At 47.8% G+C, this 21,018-nt stretch overlaps 1 protein-coding gene across 1 annotated transcript in view; it reads right to left on the minus strand.

The window, feature by feature from the left end:
- Positions 1-5,348: 5,348 nt before the first annotated feature.
- Positions 5,349-21,018, minus strand: part of FA2H (fatty acid 2-hydroxylase) — a 57,941-nt gene continuing 42,271 nt past the window's right edge. The window contains exons 3-7 of the mRNA XM_083625322.1: positions 19,427-19,569; positions 17,334-17,440; positions 14,548-14,720; positions 10,928-11,180; positions 5,349-9,976 (exon numbers count right to left, since the gene is read on the minus strand). Of these exons, the coding sequence (XP_083481448.1) occupies positions 9,897-9,976; positions 10,928-11,180; positions 14,548-14,720; positions 17,334-17,440; positions 19,427-19,569 (756 nt within the window). The 3' untranslated portion in view covers positions 5,349-9,896. The remainder of the gene's footprint in view (positions 9,977-10,927; positions 11,181-14,547; positions 14,721-17,333; positions 17,441-19,426; positions 19,570-21,018) is intronic.

Here is a 21,018-nt window from a genome sequence, read left to right on the forward strand (position 1 = left end):
TTATTACCAGTGACGTGTTACTAGGCTTCTAAACCATCTCAAGGTGATTTACACACAGGGTGATAAAAAGCACTTAAAAACAACAACTAATACATTTAAAACACGACTAAAACTCTGACAAACAGACACATGTGGTAAAGATCCATCTATCAAGCTGGGAGGGGACGCGGGTGGCGCTGTGGGTAAAACCTCAGTGCCTAGGACTTGCCGATCGTATGGTCGGCGGTTGGAATCCCCGCGGTGGGGTGCGCTCCCATCTTTCGGTCCCAGCTCCTGCCCACCTAGCAGTTCGAAAGCACCCCTAAGTGCAAGTAGATAAATAGGTACCGCTTTATAGCGGGAAGGTAAATGACGTTTCCGTGTGCTGCGCTGGTGCTGGCTCGCCAGCTGCAGCTTCGGCACGCTGGCCACGTGACCCGGAAGTGACTTCGGACAGCGCTGGCTCCCGGCCTCTTAAGTGAGATGAGCGCACAACCCTAGAGTCGGACACGACTGGCCCGTATGGGCAGAGGTACCTTTACCTTTATCAAGCTGGGAACGCCTGTCAGAACAAAAATGCCTTCAGCCATTTCCAGAAAGTGCAGAGAGTGAGCTCTTGTCATAACTGGGCAGAAATGCTCTTGCACTGAATGGGAGCAGCCACACTGAAAGCCTTGCTCTGAGTTACTGCAGAGGGGGCTTCTGAGATGTTTGGAACTTGCTGAAGAAACTCTCCCACAGACCACAGGGATCTACTGGGTGTACAAGGGATACCCCCATACCCTGCTCATCAAAAGTTTTTGATAAAAGGTGGGTTTTTACAGCCTTCTTTTAAAATGTGAGAAATAGGCAGTGGAGGCTGGTCCTCAGTCTTTCCTCAGTTAACCCATACCTGCCTCCCTACCTCCTTAAAATCAGTCCAGGGGATTTCAAGCCCTGGTTTTCAGCTTCCCCCTTCTCGTCATCCTCAGTGTTCCCCTTCTAAAACTCAGCGGGGAGGGGGGGAGCAGGCAACCCCTCTGAGCTACATCTTATGGAAACCCACAAGACTATATATGGGCACAGGAGGGCCTTTAAGTCAGAGATGCTCAGACTTCCGACATTTTATGTACACTTTACCTTAGGAGGTGCGCTTCCGTACACCTTACTCAGTGGAACAGCTGCATTGCAAAATTCAGAGATGTGTGAATTTTGAAGGATGGCTCTGTGTTTCATGGGGGTGGGGACCTGTCAGATGCTACAATCCATCAACAGTAGTGCTAATCTTAATACGGGGTGTGACACTTCATATAGGGTTAGCTGTCTGTGCTCCTAACAGTCCTTTGTCAAACTCTCTCAAATTGACAAATGTTATTAGCGAAGCTGCCTTTGGCCTCAGCGTTTTAGCAGGAGCCCCCCATAGAATGGTTTCAGTTCTTGATTCTGTAGTCAGGGTGTTGTACTGTAATTTCAACCCCCTTTGCCACAATCAATTGACCTAATAACAGTACTTACAAGGAGTCGCCACAAGATGGTGTCGTATTCTATGTACATGGCTTTACGATGCAACCGGGACACCTAGAGATACCATCACATCCTAACCTCTCCTAGCTGGTGAAACATACTTGCAGACACCACTAAAAACGCAGGTATAAATAAAGTTCACTCAACAGGAGTCAGTGGAAAGGCAGAAAACAAAGGTTTACACTACTCCCCAAACAAATGCCTTGTCCAGAAGCAGTTAGGGTGAACTTTGACACAGGGGAATTCGCTTTGGAGTATCTGCCCCTAGTGCAGCCGCCTGCTGAGGATTGGCAATCCTCCTTGTGTGAGAGGTGGGTGGCTGGGCAAACTGCATCCTCCAAATGACAGGCTTTGGACATGCTTCGGGGACACACACAGGTTGGGTCACCCCAGGCTTAATTTGAGCTGGAGCTCAGCTCTAGATCCCACGTAGAGTCCCAGGGTCAAAGGTGAAGTTGTGCAAAATAAACAGAAGAGAGTATTTCAGAGCTATTGATTAGGCACGGCCTTGAGACGAAAAGGAAAAACTCCCTTCTTTCCATGTGGCACTTCCAGGAAGAACCGGCACCTGCTCTACACAAACACTTGAAAACACTAAATCAGCAACCTGTTTTCCTGCGGATACTTTGCTCTACAGTTCCCATCAGTCCCAGGCATCTCAGCAGAAGGGTATCAGGTTGGCATAGACAGCACTAAATCATTCTATGCATGATCTGTATTTCCTCTTCTTTTCATTCACTCTTCCACTCCATCTTAAGAGTTTTGGTGATGACAGACATCTATTTTAAGTGTTTTTTGCCCATAGATTATTCCAGTCTACCTCCTCAATTTCCCAACCCCATTCTATTCCACAGCCCCACTTTGCACCCCTATCTCACCCCCATGTCCATGCCTCCTCTCCTCTTCTCTTGTAGTACCCCCCCTTGCGCAGAAACCACCCCATGGTAATGTCCTACATCTTCCTCCTCCCACACATTGCAGTGTGTGTGTGTGTGTGTGTGTGTGTGTGTGTGTGTGTGTGTGTGTGTAGAAAGCATCCTACTGCACAAAGGTACCATTTGCCCCACCCACTTTTGCTTCTGGCTCCTCCCACCACTGGCCTGTGGCCCCCAGAAGGTTGCACATAATAGAATGTGGCCCTCGGGCTGCAAAAGTCCCCCCACTTCTTCCCTACTATTAATTTTGGGTTCTTGTTTTAGTTTGAGGACCTTTTTCCTCCTATGCCTCATTCTACAACTTTGCCCAGTCGTTGCTCAATCTTGCGCCTCGGCGTAGGCTGAGATGCCAAATCTCAGCAAGTTCTGTGTAAAATAAGCTGCTTGAGCAAAATTAAAGAGCCAACAAACTGGTTTTGCATGTATACAAAATTTTATGCATGTACGTGTATAAATTGTTATGGACTGCATATATAAGGCCAGGCTTGTTTCCAGAAAGGTGCTTAAAGTAAGACAGACCAAATATGTCCAGGAGGAGATATTTAATATGGGGCAGAAGAGGGGTGGGCTGCCCACCTCCTTGAGGGCTCCATTCTCTTGGGGCAAGCCGATTTATCAGGAATCACATCCTGCAGCCATGGACAGTACCAAAGACCAAAGTGCTCTGGATTCATTGACCTGGAATAAAGCCCATCCCGCTTCAGTTTTCACCATGGCTGCCACAGATTAGAATTCCCAGTCCTATGCAACTCCACTGTGTTGGATGGTCTTACTCTCAAGGTTTTAAAACTAGCTATCATTGTAGAAAGCAAGTGGAGTTTTTGTGTGTGTGCTGTTTATTTATCGATTCGATTTCTTTCCTCCAAGGAACTCAAGGAGGCAGCACCCATTAGTTTTCCTCTCCCCCTTTGAATCCTCCAAACAACCTTGTGAGGTAGGCTAGGCAAAGAGACAGCGACTGTCCCAGTGAGCTGAGGAGGGATTTGAAGCCTGATCTTGCAGGTCCTAGTCCATCACTCTGCACCAATGTGGCAAAAGCCTACCAGTTTGTTCTCCGGTTGCTTCGGGGGGGGGGGGGGACTCCTCTCCCCTCAAATCATACAACTAGGTGCTTTTTTTTTAAAGAAAAAAGAAACTTTTTTTTTGTCTGAAGAAACTTCTTCCACTATGTCCAAAGCAGGGCGGGGGGGAGAGAACTGAGTTAAATGAGGAAACAAACAGGAACTCGGATAGGATGGGAAACTGAGCAGGGGAGCCACTTCTCAAACAGTGGCTGATGCTTCAACCAGTAAGGGCTGCTTTGCCTTCCATAAAGACTCAGGGGTGTGGAAGTCGGGTCTTTCTGTCATGGCTAAAGCAAACTTGTTCTACAGATAATACAGATGTTTGGCCCATTTCAGCTGGGAAGGGTGTGTGGAGTGCTTGGAGGCACCTGAGGTTCTATCCAGAGCAAGCAAAGAGGTGGGCTGCCTCTGAGGGCAGGGAAATCCTAGGACGCCATTTTCTTGATGCTTTAACCCAGCAGTTCTCAACCTGTGGGTCCCCAGATGTTGTTGGACTACAACTCCCATCATCCCTGAGCTCTGGCCTTGCTAGCTAGGGGTGATGGGAGTTGTAGTTCAACAACATCTGGGGACCCACAGGTTGAGAAAGGCTGCTTCAATCATGTAGGGGGTTGGACCGGATGACCCTTTGGCTGTCTTCCAACACTACAGTTCTAGGATCGTATCACTGGTCTACCTGTTATTAAAAGTGCATTTTGCTTCCCAGAATCAACTACCACTTGTTGGCGGGGGGGGGGGTGCATTTGCCTCTGCACACCTGGCACCACTTGTGTCCTCCACTTGTTGGAGCAAAAGGCCTCTAAGTGATGTATACTCAATAGGAACATGGGAAGCTGCTCTATAGAACAGCTAGTTCAGTATCGTCTGAACTCGGAGTCAGAAACATTATTGAGCCTGAAGACAGCATTCATTCTTGGCCAATATTCTGAGGGGCACATCCTCACTGTGGGTGGAGCCATAGGCAAGATGGGCAAAGCAATGGATGCAACTCTTACCTTTGTCCAGGTGATTACATTCCAGGCATGCAGGAACAAGACACTGCACACTCTCTCACTCCTTCTAGGCAAGCAAGAGGCATTTCCGGATGGAGAAAGAAAAGCCAAACATGCTTCTGGCAGCAGGTTGCCCAGTGATAGGCCAATGCCAGAGGGAGGCAACTTGAGAATATATGAGAAGGGTTTCAGGCCAGGGGCGTTCCCTGCCCTACATGGAAGAGGTGTTGGGTTGAACCTGGGATCTTCTGCATGCAGAGGAGGTGTTCTACCATGGGCTACGGCATGGGTAGGCAAACTAAGGCCCCGGGGCTGGATCCGGCCCAATCGTCTTCTAAATCTGGCCCGCAGACAGTCTGGGAATCAGCGTGTTTTTACATTAGAATGTGTCGTTTTATTTAAAATGCATCTCTGGGTTATTTGTGGGGCATAGGAATTTATTCATTCTCCCCCCAAAAAATATAGTCCAGCCTCCCACAAGGTCTGAGGGACAGTGGACCAGCCCCCTGCTGAAAAAGTTTGCTGACCTCTGGGCTATGGCCTGCCCATAGCCACCTGAACCCAGCCTGCAACCCTGAGCAGGGGTGCAATGTCAGAAGTCACAGCTACCACCTCTACACTGGGGTCTCTGAGAAAAGGGAGATGAGAGGTGGCCAACAGTCCCCCCTCCTACCCTCTTTGCTTGGGGAGACTGCAGCAGCTGGCCACTGCGACAGCCTCATGGCAAGCTGCTGCAAGGCTCTCTTCTAGGTGATTCTGCTTCCAAAAGCTACAACAGACCCACAACACGGCAGCCACAATTGCTCTGCTGCGCCTTCCCCCACCTCCCCTCTTCCAGAAGCAAATGTCTCAATCATGCTGCCACCACACACGTCAACACTTCAAATGGTTTAATTTTTTCAACATATACATCATATCTATGTACAATTATCTTACGTCTACAATTTTATATAACTTCATCCTTATTTATTTATTTTTAAAAAAAATTCCTGCAGCAAACATGGAGGGAGGGCAAGAGAAATCAGAAGTTTGGGTATAACCAAAAACAGTGACAAAATCCACAACCCAGTGGGCATCTCTTTGCCATTGCCTTTACTGGAAGGCCAAAACTCCAGGTTAGTCGAGGTTTGCATAAATTCTTTCAGGCAAAAGGACAGGGTAGCATAGAAAAGCTGACACACCGTTAAAATTGACCTGACCAAACATAGGTTTGGGAGTGGAGAGATGAAACAGTGGTGGAGAAGCTCACTTGTATTTGTGATTGTGGGCTGGAGAGGGGAAGCTGGTGGTGGCCCCAGAACCTGAAGTCTTCCACAATCTAATTACTCAAGACTGGGACCCAGTAAGAGAGAGAGAGAGAGAGAGAGAGAGAGAGAGAGAGAGAGAGAGAGATCACCACAGACTCAGGGTGTGTTCATATTACTGACTTGTAATGTAGTGAGGTTCTTTCCCCCGTTCCCAGTGCATTAAGCAGCTTTACCACCCTCCAGATGTTCACATCAGCACAGCTTTGATTCCTTTGATGTCTTTAAAAGGTAAAGGTACCCCTGCCCGTACGGGCCAGTCTTGACAGACTCTAGGGTTGTGCGCTCATCTCACTCTAGAGGCCAGGAGCCAGCGCTGTCCACAGACACTTCCGGGTCACGTGGCCAGCGTGACGAAGCTACTCTGGCGAGCCAGAGCCGCACACGGAAACACTGTTTACCTTCCTGCTAGTAAGTGGTCCCTATTTATCTACTTGCACCCAGGGGTGCTTTCGAACTGCTAGGTTGGCAGGCACTGGGACCGAGCAATGGGAGCGCACCCCGCCGCGGGGATTCGAACTGCCGACCATGCGATCGGCAAGTCCTAGGCGCTGAGGTTTTACCCACAGCGCCACCCGCGTCCCGTATCATTGATGTCTTTACCCAATACAAAAGTGTTTGCACCTTGGCTAGAGACAAATTAACAACCGTTTGTGGACTCCAACTGGTATGAAGCCGGTTTGACAAACAACACATTGAACAGAAGTATCTTATATCTGGATGCGTAATGTGCTTTGGATAATGCAGGGCAAACACAGATTAAGAACACCTCGCCCTTGAAACGCAACAAGTGCATAGTAAGCACTTGGAATATGAACATTGCCTGGAAGGAGGAAGGGGTGTAATCTGCAGAGGCCTTGTAAGGACAGCTGCGTGTTGCCTTGGAAAAGCCATCATGGCCTAACAGATGCTGCTGGGCTTGGAGTTCGCCCTCTTATGGGGATGGTGGAATCTCACCGGAGAGTTGGGGATCTAGAGGCCTAATATGGCTCAGGATACCTAAAGGACCACCTTCCCCCATATGAACTTGTCCAGAACCTGACATCGTAAGTCTAAAGTCCTTCTCTGTGTCCTCCTTTCCAAGGACGCTCCAAACAGTGGCAGTCAGGGAGAGAGCAAAACTTTTTCCTGCAGTAGCCCCATCTGTGCAATGTTCTCCCTCTGATTATAGCCCCATAAGCTTCACAGTGGAACAAGGGGAAGGAGCCTCTCCTGTCTCGTGTTGTGTGTAGACACTACAGAACCTCACAAGGCCATTGAACACATGAAAGCAGCACCAGAGGTAAAAAGAGGAAGAGAAGAAGGGACCACAATTTGGCACATCATCTAGCAAGTGGCTGCCATTGCCCTCCCTCTTTATCAGCACGAAGGACCACATTTGACATAATTTTGTTGTGCTCTGGCAGGGGAGAGAGGGAGAGCAAAATGATGACTCAAGGTTCATCCATGCTTACCTTTTGCCCCACTTTTTTCAGGCAGAGGTCCACACTTTAAAGCTCCATGTCTGAGCACTCCTTTCTCTCTCCCCCCACCAAGCTTCCCCAGCAAAAACTGCTCTTCAAAGCTGAAGTGCAACAAACAAGAATTTGTTTTTCCCGCAGACTGTTGTTTGCTCCGATTCAGTGCTAAAGAGCAGGTTTTCATGGAGAAAGCTCCAGAGCAACAAACCAACAAAAAGAGCACTCGCACACAGAGCTTTAAAGTGCAGACTATGCCTGGAAAGCATGCAGGAACAGGAAGTGTGTATAAGCCCTCAAAGGCTAAAGGGGGAGAGACCAGCAGACATTGCCTCTTCCAGAGGAGCCAGAAGATACCAACAGTGACCTCCCTGAACTACTGTGCAGTTAGACTATTTGTAGAGGGACAGCACTCTGCCCGCTCACCTTCCAGCAGAAGAAGGGTCTTGGAATCAGGTGCAGGAGAGCATCCTAGTCCTGGAGGGTGTCTCCCAGAAGAACCCTGCCAACTCTGCTCTCTTGACATAACCATCCCACCCCAATCCTGTGGCTGGAGGTCACCACCTTCTGGCTCCTGGAGTCACTGGCAAAAACGACAAGGGAACAGGAGGCCACAACACCAAAGCATAGTCCAAGATGCTTACAGCAGCTTCACCTTGCATAGAAAAACATAACAAGCAGGATTAGACCAGGGCTAGCCTGCTGCATGGCAAGTTGGACCTTCGGGGAACACTCCTGGAGGTCATCATATCTTAGGTCACCTTCCAGACCACCTGCTTACTATGCATTCATCCTGATTTGTTTGCAGGGAGGTTGTACAACTTTTCATCAAGGAATGTTTATCGACATTCAGCATTGTATTCTGTTACTTTCCTTATTGCAAACCCCCCCCCCCACAAAAAAATCACCCAATTTTGGGGAGGTTTGTTGCACAAAATTTGGAGGTTTGTTGTGCAAAAGTGGCAAATCCACTTCAATTGTGGTTCGATCCCAACCACAAACCAGGTGGGATGAGAATGCTGCTGGCAAGGACAAGTGGATCTGGGAATGCAAACTGTGTGCCTGATACGGAGAGAGTCCAACTACGGTAAGTCTTCTTCCCAAAGGGTGGACGATGAACAAAGGATGAACAAATGCTTCATCACTGCCTCTGGGAAAAACCACCTCCCCTTTTACAATAAACAGCAGGCCAGTTAATGTTGCAAAAATGACATACTGTAGAGTTATACAAAAAGCAATATTGCTCTTCGTTTCTGTAATTATTGCCTGCAATTATCCCTACACTGGACTAAGTATTTTATTTTATTGCACTTTGTGTATAACAATTATGGATCACTGACAGTTTCTCAAATGTCACGGTTAAGGTACATGGCACATCAAGTGAAAGGCTGCCATCCCATCAAAGGAGGAGAAGTAAGGCACATCAGTGGGTTCAGAATACAGCTCATTGACAGCCCAATGTGGTTTTGCAGATTAATCAGATTGTGAATACTATAGTGTATACAAAGCAAAGCTGAAGTCAGTTGACCCAATATGATCTTTTGAGGATTCCTAGGCAGCGTCTTTTTGGACAGATGTTGGCTTTTTGCATTTGACTCAAGCAGGACTGTTTTTTGCATAAATGATTTTCTGCAATATGCAATTTGTGGCAATTTATCCGTCATTTTTCTGAAAGGGGCTCGCCCTTCTTTCTGTTTTCTTGCTTGGCTGGTTTTGCTTTAAAATCCCACCTCTGCCTACCAACTTCAGTCTGCAACCAAGTCAGTCCCCAAACTCAAGCAGTTCCAAATCAGGCTATGTACTACAATCTCACTTCACCCCCAAATTCTGGGTTGAGAAGTTGCATTAGTAATGGAATAGGGACCAGTCAGGGACTCTTTGGTGCCAGATCCTCCGTCTTTGGACAGGGAGATACACTTGATGACCTCTTAAATAACTTCTAGCTCCGGTGGCTTGTATCCAGCCACTTGCATAGCAAATCCAGAACCCACAGGGCTCTGCTCTAAAGAGATCAGAATCACACTGAGCATAAAAGGGGTGGCCATTCTGCACACCTGGTGCCAGCTTGTGGGAAATCAGCAGTCTTTCCCCCTAGTGATTCCCCTGGAGAGGTCAGCCAAATAGGTAGCATGCAACAAGCTGGATTTAGACCACTGCCCATTGTCTACACAGAAAGGATGCCAACAGGGTTGCACCATTATGCAATCCTGCACCCACCACCCAAACACCATGCTAGATATCAGGAATACTAAGAGCCAGAGCAGTTTGCCTACCGCTCAACACATCACAGGATACCAGTCCTCCAAGTCAGCTGTGGCATGTGCTCAACAATGAAATTCTTACACGTGTCTAAAACCAGAGTTCTACTTTGATCTCAAGGTGCTGAGCTGGGCAGAGTTTGCCCCTTGCCACTGCATCCTGCCTAAGACACTCAGCAACACCACCTTGGTCTTCCCTCTCCATTAGTCTTTGCAGGGCTCCTCCCAGAAGGTCACCTGCACAGCAGAACCATGTTACAAAGAAGCAGCACAGCAGAAGGACAGTCCCCTCTCTCCTCAGGTCCCAGGCTTCCAAGCTCTGCAGAGTCCCAGGGGGCGGCATCCGAGGCTTGCAAGAGGAAAGCAAAACAGGAGCCAAAGACCATGCAGGAGAGTAACGGGTGCTAGTCTTCCTTCTCAGGGGTTTCCTCTGGGATCAGCGTCTGAAACGGATGGTCCCAGAATTTGCTGGTGATGCCAAAGCCTGAAACAGGGAAGACATAGAGGTGTAGAGTTAAGTCAAGGCATTGTAGGCTTCTGTCAGGGCTCTTCCGGTTTCCAGTTGCCCTGTTTATGCAGCAGTCTTCCTGATTTGCTTGCACAAAGCTTATGCAGTGGTTAGACTAATGCTGGTCTTTATTAACCATTCATTCAGGTTTCATTGTAGGGCAGTTAGACAAAATGAGCATTTGTCCAGATTTAATTTAGTGGTGCTTATAAGCCTTCCTATCAATCATCTGTGCATCCTAGATTTTTTCAATGTTCACCCCAACACATTCCAAACCACACCACACCATGTCTGCTTCTTTTCTAAAGTGGATTTGTTGTGCTCAGGTGACAGAGCACTTTAATCGTGGAAACCTAAAGTTCCAGAATGCACTTGAATCCTTCCCACAAAATAGTGGCCACCTGGAGGCTCCATCAGCTTGTTTTGGCATTTAGCAACCCTGAGAGATCAGCAGGAAGGGAGCAAAAGTCCCCTCCATTTTGTTTTTATTTTATGGATTCATTTTTTAAAAAACAGTACCTGCTTTTTCTTAACACTACCCCAAAACTATTCAGACCAGGATGGGGAACTTGTGGCCCCCCAGATATTGTTGGATTCACAAGAAGTGATCTGCCAGATCAGGCCAGTGCCCCATCTAGTCCACCATCTTGTTTTCATAGTGGCCAACCAGATTCCCCAAAGGGTATCTGAGCCCAAGCAAGTGGTATCTGAGCCCAAGAGCCCTCTCCCCTCTTGCAGTTTCCAGCAGCTGGTATTTGAAGTATTTACTGTCTCCAACAGTGGAGGTAGAACTCTTGTGGCTAGTAGCAGGCAAGGCCAGTGGTTAGGGATGATGGGAGCTGTAGTCCAACAACACTGGGGGAGGGGGCATAGGCTCCTATTCCTGTGGTAGCAGCTGTTCAGGAGGCAAAATCCCCCCTCCATTACCTGCGTTCTGGTGTTCAAAATGGTGCTTCACATGGTACGCTTTCATCTCATACAAGTAGCTGTCTTTCTTTGGTGACCCATAATGCAAGTAATAGTGCATCATGTCATAGACAACGTAGCCGAAGAGCCCCCCGACGAAGAGGGAGGTCCCAAATGCTTCAGGAAATACAACTCTGGCGAGAACGTAGAAAAAGGCAATGACCAGGGATGATGGTGCAGGTGGAAAGACCAGGCGAGATCCATCAAATGGAGACTGAAAGAGAATTGCAAGGAGCAGAATTAGTTACTAGTAGTTTAACTGACACCGTTGATGCTGAGGGACATCCCATGGTTTGGAGTCAAAATACTCATGATGCAGAAGAGCAGAAATGAGTTCCAATGGCTGGACTTGGCTGACACTGTAAACCGCAGTTTATCACAACCACTGGCCATGTCAGTTTGTGGCTGATGGGAGCTGCAGTCCAGCAACGTCTGGAGGGCCTCATGTCCCTCATTCCTAGGTTTAATGAAAACAAGCCACACCTTCTGAAGCTTTTGCTTATGTCTTTGACTACCTGAAGTTTATGTCAGAAGCTGGAGTCAGGAGTAGGTCAGCAATAAAAGACACCAGTGTCCATGAAATTTACTCCTTATTCAAAAAACCCAAAACAGTGCAGGCCTAGCATTCACAGAAAGTCTTCCCAGTAGGACTTGCCCCAGTGAAGCAGTTGCGAGGACTGAAGGTCCCTGCCTTCCCACCGCTCTCTAAGGCTTCTCCCCTGCTTCCTTCCCCAGCAGCCTAAGGCTCTTGCTTCTCCTTGCTCTGTCCTCTACATTTTTCTGTCTGTTCAGGGGGAGGGGAGATGGTCTCAACAGGATGGGAGACTCCCTGGATTCTTCAGCAGCTTGCCTCATCTCTATCTGCTGGCCCCCCTCCTCTCCTGCCTTGGATTCTGGACTGCTTTCTACCCCAGCCTCATCCTGCTCACAAAACCCTGTTGCCTCTTCAGCTTCCGACACCTCCTCTTCTCAGTCTGCTTCCTCTTCTGCCTCTGACCACTCATTGTCATCCCACCACCAGTTCCCTGGCTCTGAACCTTCTTCCCTTGGGAGTTCCTTTGGGGATTCCCCCGCTGGTGCCTCCTCCCAGCACTCCTCCGCATCCAGCCAGTCCATGGCAGTTTAGCATTACACCTGAACCCTAAACTGTGGTGAATCCTAACTATGGTTTGTTCAAAGAAGGCAGCTTCATAGCTAATGTGTTGGAGTTAGCTTGTTTCAAACGAACCACAGTTTCAGACAAACCTTAAGTTTGTCGGGTTCAGGCAAAATGGCAAGTGGTGCTTAATCAGAACAGAAGCTTCTGGACACCTCTGCACAGGTACGCCAGTCAAAGAGAGAACAGGGGCTGCAGATGGTTCCCATGATAAACTAAAGTTTATCATGACATCCAAATGCAGCCACTCTGGGTATTTGTGGGTGGAAGGGGGGAGGTGTTACTGAAAACACTCCCTGCTTTAACGCAGGAAAACATACTTATTTCCTGGGGGCTTAAAGTGCGCCAACCCACACGATGCATGCTCAAGTGCTAGCCTGTGCGCATTCCTCGAATGCTGCTCCCACCATTTTTCTTCTGCTGCCTCCCAGAGAGAAACATAAGAAAGCTGCCTTATGCAGAGTCAGGCTGCTGGCCCCAAAAGCCCAGTATTTTCTATGCAGGCTGGGAGCGGCTCCCCAAGGTTTCAAATGGGGATCATTCTGGCTTGGGCCCAGGCCACCTGTAATATCGTATCTGCTGCTATGATCCTGCCTGGGTGCTAAGATCCCCATGCGAGCCCCTTCTCTCAGTCCCATCCACACTGGAGGCACAATTGGTGGTGTAAAGAGGGAGAGAGAGACTTTTCGGTTGCTGCTCCCCTGTGACCGAATTCCCTTCCAAGAGAAGTTGGAGCTGCTCCCTCTTTGTTACCCTCCCAGCAGGCAACCTTCCTGTTCAGACACACCTTTGTAAACTAAGGTGCAGGTGATGCAGTTGTCAGGGCGAACTGGATTTTAACTGTTTGTTCTAAATGTACTTCAATTATTCTTTTTTGCTTAAGTTTGTTTTCATCACTTTTTATTTTATAACCTTGTTTATAAATGTTGTAAGCCTCCTGGAATCCCAGCTGGGGAGGAACGGGCGACATAAATACATTAAAAAGGACCACAGGACCACAGAATCGTAGCGTTGGAAGGGACCCCAAGGGTCATCTAGTCCAACCCCCTGCAATGCAGGAATCCTGTCCACAGCCATCCCGGGGTGAGCTAAAATCACCAACCTTCTGTACAGTGGTAATCTTTCTTTGCCTGACCTGAAGATCCCAAGAATTGAACCTGGGAGCTTTTGCACACACCACTCAGTTCTACCTTAACCTCAACTAAGAAACTTCCTTATACAGAGTTGGACCATTGGTTTTGTCTCTACACTGACTGGCAGAAGCTCTCCAGGGGTTCAGACAGAGCTTTCCCCCCAGCACTACCTGGTGATGCTGAGGATTGAGGATGGGACCTTTTGCATGTAAAGCACATCTTCTGCCACTAAGCTATGGCCCGCTTAGGAACTGCATCTGGCCAGCAGGCCAGTTCTAGAAGTGGATTGACTTCAAAAGAAGGACCAGGAGATTGTTCTGAGTGTGCTCCTGATTTCTTCTTTGCAGCCATGGCTTTAATTTAAGCCAGGGTCGCAACAGAAGATTCTTGCCCAAAGTGGATCTTGCATTTGGCTCTGAATCTGATGCAGAAGGTTAGCCCCGCTTCCGTTGGGGATCTGCTCCACCTGTTGGAAGTTCCCAATTGGCACCAGGGCACCAGAGGCAAGTTCTGCTCTAATAGTTCCTTTATAGACACAAGAGTTACCTGCCCCCACATGCGATGTCACTTCAGGTGGGCATGCCAGGGGGAGCAGAGAAACCCCTTTGTGTGCCAAATTTCTTTCTTTTTTTAAAAAAATTAATTATTATTTTAAAGTCTTCATTAAACATTTCACAAATTTATACATCAGTGTACTATATTACATTTTATACGCCATCCCATACAAAAGAAAAGTAAAAATACAAGAAAATGAAAACAAAAAGAGACCTAAAATAGACTTCTGATTGTTCTCAAAAAAAGCTAAATCTCTTGTGTGCCAAATTCACAATGCTAGCAGGCCTCCTGCAGCCCTTGGCCCAGAGGTTTCCCCACGCATACCGTGGAAAGAGACAAGGGCTCACCTTGTGAAATAGACCACATCCTTTCGCATGGGGTAGCTGAATTCAGTCTGGAGTTCCTTCCCACACAAGGTAGTTTCAGTGCTCAGGAAGGCTGTTGCTCCGAGTGACAGCCTTCTTTTTTTCCAGCTGCTGCCTCATGGCATTTGCATTCCAAAAATATGACCTTGTAAAGGGACCCTCATCCATCTAGGGTAGCTTTCACCCAACCTGGTGCCCTCTGGCTGTTTCAGACTACAGCTCCCATCAGCCCCTGTCAGAAAGGCTCCACAATGGTCATGCTGGCCAAGGGAACACGGTTATCCTGGTCAAGGCTGATGGGAGTTGCAGTCCAAATCAGTTTTGGGAAAGTTCTCCCCAAGAGGCTACTAGATCGTGTGGTGGCCCATTTACCTTATGATGCTGACCATGGAGCAAGAAATGCAGTGTGATCAGGTAGTAGTTGTTGGCCGGCGGACTCATGTGGAAGATGAAGCGATGGATGATATATTCGACTAAGGACCACATGCACATCCCCACAATGAAGAGCAACGGGAACCAGGTCTTCTGAACACGGATGGAATATGCTACACAGCAGGAAGACGAGAGGTCAGCAAGCCCTACAGTCTGGACCTCCTCATTCCTTGAGGAGGACTTGCTCTAAGGACATCAACACAGCACCCAACACAGCCCCATTCAGCCCAGCAGCTAGTTTCCAACACTGGCCAGCCCAGGGGTTGTCATTTTGATTTTTCTGTGCGCTGGGGATGCCACCCACTCTAGTGGGTGCACTGTTCCCCCTACCCATCCAAAGTTGCTAGAGTGAAGATAGAGAGCAACCCCTCATTCTGAGCTGGCTTCGAATGTCATCAGGTAGCTGAATCTCATTGGCCACATTGCATGGTGATCCAAGTCAAATCAGAAAGAGGGCAAAGATCCCCCCCAAAAAAAGAAACCCAGTTATACAAATTGGTAACATCCTCAGCATGTTCCAAGAGCTTTGGGAGATACAGACCTCATCCTTTCACCCAACCTTTCCCTCTGAGAAAAATCTGAGGGTGGGAACACCCCACTCACCAGACCCCAGAGGATCCAGGTAGGAATAAGAATGTAAGAATTTAAGAAGAGCCTGCTGGATCAGACCAATGGCCCATCTAGTCCAGCATCCTGTTCTCCCAGGGGCTAAGCAGATGCCCCAGTGGGAAACTAGCAAGCAGGATTCAAGCACAAGAGCCCTCTCCCTTCCTGTGATTGGTATTCAGAAGCATCACTGCCTCTGACCGTGGGGACAGAGCAGAGTCATCATGACTAGTAGCCATTGACAGCCCTCTCTTCCCCTGTGAATTTGTCTAGTCTTCTTTTGTGGCCACCACTGTCCTCATGTGGGAGCGAGTTCCATAATTTACCTATGTGCCGCGTGGAGAGGTACTTTCTTTTATCTGTCCCGAATGTTGTTTTAACACTGTGCCAGCCTGCTGGCATTATTATTGGCTGAGTGTGATAGGAGCAGAAAGCAGAAAGCTCCCCCGCTCCCCAAGGAGTAGCCTAGGCTGGCACAGAATGGCACCCCTGAGGGAAAAAGACAGCCAGCCAGTGGAGAACAAGGGGGCAGGCCATGCGCCTCAGACTGCAGGTGCCGCAAGCCGGAGTCTGACTGAGTGAGATTCAGGCTTCTGGCTCAGCACAAGCCCTTCTCTGTGCAGGGCCCACTGTGGGTGGCGTGGAGGCGGAGGGAGCTACTCGGGACAATAGCTGCTTTCTCCATTCCTGACTCCTGATTATTGTTGCTGAAACCTGCCTGGAGGCTGCGCTCCTTAAACCACCGATATTTTGAGGTGGTGGCATGAGGTACGGCTTCTGATACAATCACTGTACAGTGGTACCTCGGGTTACAGACACTTCAGGTTACATACGCTTCAGGTTACAGACTCTGCTAACCCAGGAATAGTACCTCAGGTTAAGAATTTTGCTTCAGGATGTGAACAGAAATCATGCGGCAGCAGCAGCAGGAGGCCCCATTAGCTAAAGTGGTGCTTCAGCTTAAGAACAACTTCAGGTTAAGAACGGACCTCTGGAACGAATTAAGTACGTAACCAGAGGTACCACTGTGTTGCAATCCTCGTGGAATAAATCAATTTGTGTGATGTTCCCCTGCTTGCCTGGTGCCATAGCAGGGAGACTCCGAGCACACTATGTTCTGGGTGTCTTGCATTAAATCACATAGTCAATAATTAGCCATGTGTGGCAGCGCCTGAGCATACTCAAGAGCGCCTTGGGAAAAGAAAAGGTACATGTGGTCACGAAGTTCCCTGCACGGTGCAAGGAAAGGAAGCCTCGGGACACATACAGAGGGTTGCACCCAATGTAACTCATACTCAGGAGCAGACCAGCTGAAATTAATAGACATGGCTGACTCAGGACCATTAAGTAGGCACTAGTTAGACAGAACCCAGAGCGGCTCCTTGTGGCTCACCTCCTTGTGGCTCACCACCCAGCCACAAGGAGGAATGTAGTCAAAGTTGCCTCCTTGGAGCAAAGCCTGAGTACACTTTAACTAGCTCAGCCTGTGCAGCCTGTGCTATTGGTACGGCAATAAACTTTCAGGACGTGTGTGCTGGGAGCACTGAAAGGGGAAAGTGTTGGATCAGTCCTGGATTGATCCAACAGAAAGAAACTAATGTGCACCAGGCACAGAGGGCACCCCCTCCATGCGTACATATGGCAAAGATTTAGCAGCTGCTCATGGTGCCTGCACTGAGTGCAAATATGGGCCCCTGCAGTGATCTCCACAAAAGGGCTTTCAAAAACCCCCAAAACAAAGTGCTTCAAAGGCTGAAGCATGTGTGCAGCCCATGAAAGGGGTATACGCTTATCTTCTCTCCATTCCCAACGACCAGAAGGCCTTTCCTCCATTTCCCATTACACAGTTGCCCAGATGCACTGTCTTGCTGGCCCGCCAAGAATAAGGCTTCATCCTGCCTTTTCTCTCCATGGAAAACAGAGGGGTCAGGCTCAGGGCACAGGGCTCCCAGGCAGGATTGCTTCTCAGCTGACACAGACGCAAACTGGCCACACCAGCTGAAAGATGCCCCTTTTCCTAATGCCCCATTGCCCAGGTGCAGACCTGCCTCTCCCCACTCAGAGCTTTGTAGTGTCCTGAGAAGCTTGTTTAAAGAGGCTGATGGATTAAGCATAGGCACCTGTTGTGAAGGTAGAAAACAGCCAGGTTTCTCCCTTCGCAAGCGACGTGTAGCTATGCCAGCTGAGATAAAGCACCAGCGGAAGCCAGACGGCACAGACTGTGTACCTGGAAGGAAGAGGGGAAAAACTGGTTTAGGTTCATAACATCAGCTGTCTCCTGGTGGGCGAAGAAGAGCCTTTGGGAAGCCCTGCAAATTTCTGGGAAAATCTAAGCTGGTGAGAGGGAGGAGGCAGGTGTCTCTCTCACAGCCGCAGGCCCCACAACCAATTGTCCCCCCCCCCAAAAGAGAGAGAGAGAGAGAGAGAGAGAGAGAGAGAGAGAGAAAGCAGTAGCCATCAGTGGGTAATAATAATAATAATAATAATAATAATAATAATAATAATAATAATAATAATTTATTTATATCCCGCCCATCTGGCTGAGTTTCCCCAGCCACTCTGGGCGGCTTCCATTTGAGTGTTAAAAACAATACAGCATTAAATATTAAAAACTTCCCTAAACAGGGCTGCCTTCAGATGTCTTTTAAAGATAAGATAGCTGCTTCTTTCCTTCACATCTGAAGGGAGGGTGTTCCACAGGGCAGGCGCCACTACCGAGAAGGCCCTCTGTCTGGTTCCCTGTAACCTCACTTCTCGCAATGAGGGAACCGCCAGAAGGCCCTCGGTGCTGGATCTCAGTGTCTGGGCTGAACGATGGGGGTGGAGATGCTCCTTCAGGTATACTGGGCCGAGGCCATTTAGGGCTTTAAACGTCAGCACCAACACTTTGAATTGTGCTTGGAAACGTACTGGGAGCCAATGCAGATCTCTCAGGACCAGTGTTATGTGGTCCTGGCGGCCACTCCCAGTCACCAGTCTAGCTGCCGCATTCCAGATTAATTGCAGTTTCTGGGTCACCTTCAAAGGTGGCCCCACGTAGAGTGGATTGCAGTAGTCCAAGCGGGAGATAACTAGAGCATGCACCATTCTGGCAAGACAGTCTGCAGGCAGGTAGGGTCTCAGCCTGTATACCAGGTGGAGTTGGTAGACAGCCGCCCTGGACACAGAATTAACCTGCGCCTCCATGGAAAGCTGTGAGTCCAAAATGATTCCCAGGCTGCGCACCTGGTCCTTCAGGGGCACAGTTACCCCATTCAGGACCAGGGAGTCCCCCACACCCACCCACCCCCTGTTATTAGGTTTTTGTTCTGTTTTATTCTGGTTTTAATGGATGCATTATTTATTTCTTGTAAGTTGCTTTGAGTTGCTTTTGTAAACAAACAAAAAAAGCAAGTAATAAGTCAGGGGTCAGCAAACTTTTTCAGCAGGGGGCCAGTCCACTGTCCCTCGGACCTTGTGGGGGGCTAGACTATTTTTTTGGGGGGGGGGTGAACGAATTCCTATGCCCCACAAATAACCCAGGGATGCATTTTAAATAAAAGGACACATTCTACTCATGTTAAAACATGCTGATTCCTGGACCGTCCGTGGGCCGGATTTAGAAGGCGATTGGCCCAGATCCGGCCCCCAGGCCTTAGATTGCCTACCCATGGTTTAAATGATGATGATGCCCTCCTGATCCATATCAGGACTATGGTGAGGGCAAAGGACTAAATCTTCTCCATAACATGGTCTCAGTCCAGATCACTCACTCACCCACAAATGGCTGCAGTCCTCCTCCCACCTGGCGAAAACTCTGCACACCATTTCTAGTTGGATGAATAATGTCTTCTCTAGTACCACTCCTAATTCCATATAACCAATTGTAGTGATGAATGAATGGTGCTTCCTTAGCTAGGGTGGATTATTTAGATTGGGTTAGAGCAGAGCCAATGTGGTCCCCTATACATGTTACTGGGGACCCAGCCAGTGTGGCGAACAGCCAAGGATGATGGGTGTCATCGTCCAGCAATGTTTGGAGGGACCACTTTGGCTAACTCTTGACTGGTAACAGTTCTGCCCCCTTCCAAACCAGTGAATTTGGCGCCCCACCTATTGAGGATTGCCCAGCAACAGCCAAAACGCAACATGACCCACACAACTTCACCCAGTATTCTCCACCTGCCAGGACTGATTTGGACTCCCAGCTATCTGATGCACCCCAGAGCCTCACCATGCTGTTTTGGAGAGAGATTCAATGAAATCCGAGTGGAATAAGCGAATGGGACGATCCACTGGTTGATGCACCCATTCATCATACTTCTCCCCCAAGTGGCCCACTTGCCACAGCAAAGGTTTACGCCAGTCCACGAGCTCCTAGAGAACAGAAAGAGTGCAAAGAGTCAGAGGTTTCAGCAAGATCAAGCAGCCTTTTCACCTCCCCAGCTGGCTGGTCAGAGCCATGGGATTTCTCCTGAAGCACTCTCAGGTTTTAGCCATTTTTGGGGGTTAAGCAACAGTCAGGGCTGTGGACACATTCTGTAATTCCAAAATTAATTAAGCAGAATAAGCAAAATGAGAAAAGGGCAGGAAAGAGACAATAGAACAATGGAAATATTGGGATTATAGGAAGTGCTCGTCTCAAAGCCCCTCTCCCTTGTCCATTAGAATGCATTGGCTAAATTAGTACAACACGCCCCCCCCCAATAATAATTCAGTAGTTAATTTGCTCTCCAAGCTGCAACAAGGAACATCTCCATCCCATTAGTTCGTAGTTAATGATCCTAAATCAACACTCTCATGGAACCAACACATGCATCGCTTTAAGGGCAGCTACCCGCTTCCCCCTCCATTTATTAACTTGCTATTGGTGTGGGTTCTATGGCAAAATGGTCACACTCACTTTCTGTAGGCTACTGGGGAATGGTTAGGAATCTTTTCACTCTTTAGATCAAGGTGTGTAGGTGCTGCGGAATTTGCTGCCTGCTTAAATTGTAATTAAGCTCCAGGGTATGCACATATTCATAACTCTAGCGAAACCTCTTGGTAGCATGTGTATAAATACACAGGTGGGTTCAGACGCATACCTTGCAACAACTGCAACCCTGCATTGTCGAGGGTTGGATTACTAGATGATCCTTGGGGTCTCTTCCAATTCTACAATTCTATGAGTCTATGAAATGATTCAGAAGAACCAGCTAATATCTGGCTCTTCCTTGGGGAGTAATGGTCATAGTATTATCATTATTAGAGATAGAGAAAACATTCAATTCAGTACACATTCAAAACAAAATCTGTAAAATTCACACTTTCTAGAATAATATGCAAATCATAACACAGCTATTCCTTGAAATTCACTCTTATCCAAATTTTGCAATACATTTTTTTCCATTCACTGTTTTTTAAAGATGCACGTATCATTGGAGGGTACTCATAAACATGCACATATTACTGAAAAGAGTTTAGCAAAATGTATTATATTAGGGGAAATCGCTTGCAAAAATGTGTACTGTACATTGAAAATGCATCGAAAAAGTGTTTATTAGGAGAAATTCACACTGAAATGCCAGGGAATTTTCATGAGGACTTAAACAAAAAAACCCCAACAAATTGCTGCAAAATGTAATGAACAAAATTTAAGTTAAAAAAGAAAAAAGAAAATGAAAGAGCCAACATTAAATACTTCCACCCTTAAGGATTATTTGTTCATCACTTTTTACAAAACCTCTTAAAGCACCTTACAAAATCTTAAGATGCAAAAGTATCAAACTTATAAAAAAAATCAATAAAACATAATACTAATAATGGTATTGCATAATGGTATTG

Source organism: Podarcis filfolensis, assembly GCF_964270895.1.
Source record: "Podarcis filfolensis genome assembly, chromosome: 8".
Classification (NCBI taxonomy): Eukaryota; Metazoa; Chordata; class Lepidosauria; order Squamata; family Lacertidae; genus Podarcis; species Podarcis filfolensis.